Source organism: Austrofundulus limnaeus, unplaced genomic scaffold (assembly GCF_001266775.1).
Source record: "Austrofundulus limnaeus strain Quisiro unplaced genomic scaffold, Austrofundulus_limnaeus-1.0 Scaffold83, whole genome shotgun sequence".
Classification (NCBI taxonomy): domain Eukaryota; kingdom Metazoa; phylum Chordata; class Actinopteri; order Cyprinodontiformes; family Rivulidae; genus Austrofundulus; species Austrofundulus limnaeus.
This window is the reverse complement of record NW_013952485.1, coordinates 1,258,722-1,264,283: the sequence shown is the minus strand read 5'-3', so window position 1 is coordinate 1,264,283 and position 5,562 is coordinate 1,258,722. Positions and strand designations below refer to the sequence as shown.

Genomic DNA, 5,562 nt, shown 5'->3' with positions numbered 1-5,562 from the left:
AGTAGTAGTAGTAGTAGTAGTAGTAGTAGTAGTAGTAGTAGTAGTAGTAAACAACATTATTTTGTCATTAACGGACCTCTGGTGTATAAAGTGTGTTAATATAAATGATTGAAAAGGAAAACACGTCAGCAGTTTATAAATTAATTTCCTAAAAACCTTCACTAACTTCAGAACAAAACACATGAGTACAGAACTGAATGCTTAATGTTGAAAGATTTTWGCAGAAAAAGTGAAAATATGTAGAAAACCTTTACAAATTGTTGTAAAACAGTCAAAAAGCCATACACGTCAACCCCTTTGGATGTTTTCCTGTATAATGAGCCTGTCATGGACTAATTATTTATATCTGTTTCACCTTGACACTGTCCATCACTYGTATCTTTCTGATAGCTCATTTCGGCTCGTAGTCTGTTTGTTTCCGGACGTCAGGACTCCGCAACGGACTGAACTCTCTTGTTTGATAACAGACTCTTTGAGCTAGGAGCCCTGTCATAGGCTGGACAGTATTTTTGGCAATCTGTGATTGGTTGTAAACTGTCACATGGTGTTAACATAATGTTATATTACTGGCTGTTTTCTGCTGACGAGTTAGTTACAATCATGCAGAACTTCCTGATTCAGTTCTGTTTGTTTGTCGCTCATAATTAAATCATATTTGATTATCATACCCGCAGACTTTTCTGGCATTATTCCAACGTGTTTCTGCTTTTTGCGACGACAAGCCTCAAAAATCAGTAATTTTCACAAAAAATTCTGTCAAAATCTGTGTAAATTACAGACAATACATACAACTTGACATGTATGAAAAGCTGAAATTAGCAGAAAATTAGCTGAAAAAGCTGAATCTAGCTCAAAGAAAAAAATAGCACATTAGCTGAATTACGCAGCTGAAAGATGTAGCTAAAATTATCACAAAAAACTAAAATTAACTGAAAACAGCTAAAAAGTAGCTTAAATAGCAGAAAACAGCTAAAAGAAATATAAAAAGCTTAAATTAGCAGAAAACAGCTGATAGAAGCACACAGAAAAAATGTAATTAGCAAAGTATCTGAAAAGGCAGAACAAATGTAATATTAGCAAAAAGTTGAAGGAAGCTAAAATTAGTACAAAAAAGTTTAAAAAGCAAAACCAGAACTAAAGGTGTAACGTGCAGGAAAGGTTTAACTATTCTGAAGGGTTTTAAAGATGCTGAAGACAGCTCTATTAATGTGCCCCAAAACCCTCCAAATATCTCTAAAAGTATAAATTACTGAAATACCAAGTTATTGCCAGAATGTCCTGAATGTTTTAAAATATGAATGCTGAAATTGCACAAAAATTGTGGAATCAGACACGTGCCAAAAACATACAGAAGAAAAAATTGATCATCTTATTTATGTGAATGTTTGAATTCACATTATTAATATTTCTTATGAAATTTATATCTTAATAGATGTTTTCTTTAAGATTCAATGCAAAACATCTACTATAACCCATTTCAGCGTTACACACTTTATTATTTTCTTGACTAAGCACATCACCAACCCAGCATCAGTGCTCACACACTGTTTCACACACGTTACCGTATGTGCTGAGCAGGCTCTCAAACTGAACAAGCAAGCCGATGGTGTGCAGCTGGCGCAGGAAGCCCGAGTCACAGAGACAGTTCCTCAGCTTGAGAACGAAGCCGCAGATCAGAGAAGTCAGCTGCAACAAAACAACTCAAATCAGTGTTTTCAACATTTACGTCCACAGAGAGTGTCTGAACCTGTAAGAGCTGTAAATGTTGGTGTTTTGATGTCGGCGTCACAAGCCGACAGACCGTCTGGCAGAAGACGACATCACGGCGATACTGCAGCGTGAGGCTCAGGGCGATAGTGGGGGCGCTGTCCTGCATCAGGAGAAACACCAGAGCTTTCTTCGCTCTGTCGCTCATCAGAGTCACACAGTCTGTCAGAGTGGTGAGCAGAGGATACAGCGCCTCGCTCCATTCGCCTGGTAAAACACAACAACTCCATAAAGTATAAGAAGTGTTTTAAGTTACGTCTGAAAATACGTGCCTCCCCTTCAGCATTGTGTATACCCAGATATAAAAGAAACTAGGAAGTAAATAAAAAACTCCTGGAATCAACATTTCTCCTACCTGGAGATGTCTTTTCCACCTCTGGGATGCTTTCTGCAAATAAGAGAGCAGAAAACATTCAAAATAAAATTCTACTTTTGCTTAAAGTGATAAATCAAAGTGAGGTTTTGTGGAATAATTATGAATAATTAATATCTTACTTGCTGTAGATAGTTCTTTGAACAATCTCAGTTTGAAAAAAAAAGTTTAATTCTGACTGTATTGAGGATCTAACACCTCAAATTAGACATTAGCTCGACTGCCAGATAGAAAATTAAAATTTTCTTCAAACTGAGGTTGATCAGAGAGCCATCTACAGCAGGTAAGATATTATTTCATAATCTTTCCACAGAACCCCATTGCAAAATACACAAACTTCAAAAAAATCTATCCAAAGTTTAAAAATTAAAGTAAATTCATGCTGACAATCAGATAATCAGAATGTAGATGTTCAGTCACATCGTATGATGATGATTCCAATGAGTAAAAAAACCTAAACATTTTATTTTAGGTGGTATCCAGAGGTCTCTGTTTAATAAAGAGGTAATCTCATACATTTAGGGAGGGGTACCTTTGACATTTGAATTGATTCAGTACCAATATCCGGTACCTGGGAATCGATACCGGTACCAATTTTCAGTACTTTGTGTGTGTTGTTTTTTTAAAAATAATAATAAATTTTTTTTAACATATTCCTCAATATATAAATTTTAACAAGTATCAAGACAACATCCAACTCTGTGTATTGTAACATCAGTTGTGTAACTTATTTCTTTAAAGTGCAAACTCTTGAAAACAAGAGTCTGTTTTGTCTTATTGCACAAATTAAAATCCAGCTCCACGTATTTCTATTGATGTCATTTCCCCGCTAGAAAAATCGTGTGATGGAGGTCCATGTAAGGCAAATAAGTTTAAATCAAATAAGCAAAAGAGGATGGAGTTAAAATAAAAAAAGTATTCAAGCTACGTTTTCAGCATCCAGAACACACCAATGCTTCAAGTTGGCTGCTTGTGTTCATTCAGGTCAGACGGGTTCAGACTATCGGGAAGCGCCTCTGTTGTTTTCCTCTGCCAGTCTCTGTTTAATGGTGGATGAAATAAAGAAAGTGGCGGTACTTTATTTACTTTGAGCAAGCGAATGTTGTGCTCACAATATAATTATCCAGAGGCGAGGTTCAGCGAGTTTCACTCCAGGAGCTGCGAGGCTTTCGAGCTACGTTCAGACTGAACTCTACTGAAGCAGCGGGTGCTGATGTCATTACGCTCTTGTGCTATTCTGCGTTCAGGACAAGCATGAAAAACTCACCACTCTTACGCCAACACGGTCACAATGATGCGTTTAGGTACCGAAACATGGTACTGTTTGATGTTACGTGAATAGGTTCTCGGTAGTACCGACAGAATTTGGTCGGTATAAAATTATTGAATTCTGTACCCATCCCTATATTCATTACAAATAAACATTTCTGTCAAATACTGAAACCTTTCTTGTTGCCACTCAGCTCCTCACTGGCCAGCAGAAAGACGTCCTCAGAGCTGCTGTCGCTTTGGATTTTGTCTCGCTGCAGCAGCCGGTCCACCCTCTGGATCACACACTCCAGGCTTTTATCAACATTTTGCCACACCTTCTCCTGCACGCACACACGGATCAGAGATGAACACGAAACAGGTGCAGCAATTGGCAGATAAGAGTCTGTTAGTCTTACCCACTCCTCCTCGTGGAGCTCAGCCTGCGTCGAGCCTCGCTTGCTTTTACTCCCCTCGCCGCCCTCCGGAGCAGCGACTTGTCGGCACGGTGAGGTGGCGACACGAGACGGGGAGATGGGAGGGTGGCGAGAGGGGGAGCGGGACGGGGAGCGAGAGGAGGGCGAGAGGGAAGAGGAGGAGGGTGACGGGGTGCTGCGCTGAGAGAACTCTGAGCGGGCGGTGGTGAAGGTGAGGATGGCTGAGGAGAGCAGCTTGGAATCACACACGGCCACCAACTGACGAGTCTGATGGGAGAAAACACGATGTGTTTAATCTTTGATTTATTTAAAATATGTGTTTAATTGATAATATGAACATCTAAACTGATGTCAAGAAAGGACTAAACTTGGGTTAATCAACTAGCGGACTGTGGGCCGCATCCGGCCTGCGGGTGACTTCCATCTGGCCTGCCATGATCTTTCTTTTTATTTTCTTTTTTTTTATGAATTTCATTTTAAATTGAGATGACATTGTGTTCTTTTACATAATGCGCATATTACATAATGTGTTTTTGTCTAGCACTGTCCGACCCCTGAGCTGTTGGCTTTGAGCATCTCTGATCCCCTGAACAAATTTATTTATTTACTTTCACCGTTATTTAACCAGGCAAATCCCATTGAGATCACAGATCTCTTTTTCAAGGGAGGCCTGGGCCTGAAGGCAACATATTGCACATGTWTTTAGGGGTGGGGGAAACCGGAGTACCTGGAGAAAACCCACGAAAGCACGAGGAGAACATGCAAACTCCACAAAGAATGACTGCAGGTTCAAACCGGGGATCGAACCCAGGACCTTCTGAGGAGTTGGTGCTACACCTGGACTAAACTACACCAAGAGTGTTTCAAGGTCATGTCAAAGACATTGTGGGTTTGTATTGATTATCTTCCCGAGTCATTTGACAGCTGCTCCAGGATTCATTATGAAGAAAAAACAAGAGCAGTAAATACCTCATTAAAATAACCTAAAAATGAAATAGAACTCAGACCAAATATCAATGATAATATCCTAATTATGAAAACAAATCAAGGCATATCTCTGGAACTGCTAATTGTTAGCATGTCGATTCTGAAGTTGTTCAATCAGAGTTGATTATATAATTATCTGACCTGSTTCTTTAGTTCAGTGTTTGTATTTGAACCTGCTGGACTCTGACCGTGTGCTCCAGTCCAGCATTTTATTTTGGTACAAAACAACGTACTAAAAGAAAGGTTTTGATGGGGCAACTTTAGCATCGATATGGTCCTCAACGGATGTTGCTATCATTTGTTTCTGTGGATTCTCAGTCGTCCAGGTCATGGAAAATTAAAAGAACAAAGTTGAAACAACGGGACTTCTGTTCCATAGCTCAAGACGTGTGGAGCTACAAGATTTAAACTGCATGACTCGAGGTTAGTGGATCGATTTGCTCAGCCCCACCTCACTGAAGTAAAAGCCAGATGAAACAAAACATGTGACTGCAGTCACTTCAATAAATATCAGATATGTATCTGATTTAGTACCACATACTGAAAAGGCCTGCAGTGTGGATGTAGCCTTTAAAGTGTATCTTACCCCCCTGTGAAAAGATAACTCCGCCCCAAGGCGAAATTTGAAAAATGCATCAAAGTGGGTGGGTAAGGGGGGGTTAGAGAGCGGAGGTGTAGCCAGGACGAGAGAACGTGACAGGCAGCTAGCATTAGCATAATTGATGCTACATGGAAAGTGACCACAGTATC

The 5,562-nt window shown here is 39.8% G+C and overlaps 1 protein-coding gene across 1 annotated transcript in view; it reads right to left on the bottom strand.

Annotated features, from left to right (window-relative positions):
• inpp4aa (inositol polyphosphate-4-phosphatase type I Aa) overlaps positions 1 to 5,562 on the bottom strand; it is a gene marked incomplete at its 5' end in the record, with an annotated part of 19,379 nt that overhangs the window by 4,826 nt on the left and 8,991 nt on the right. The window contains 5 exon segments of the mRNA XM_014011668.1: positions 1,563 to 1,686; positions 1,802 to 1,974; positions 2,123 to 2,155; positions 3,585 to 3,732; positions 3,808 to 4,092. Of these exon segments, the coding sequence (XP_013867122.1) occupies positions 1,563 to 1,686; positions 1,802 to 1,974; positions 2,123 to 2,155; positions 3,585 to 3,732; positions 3,808 to 4,092 (763 nt within the window).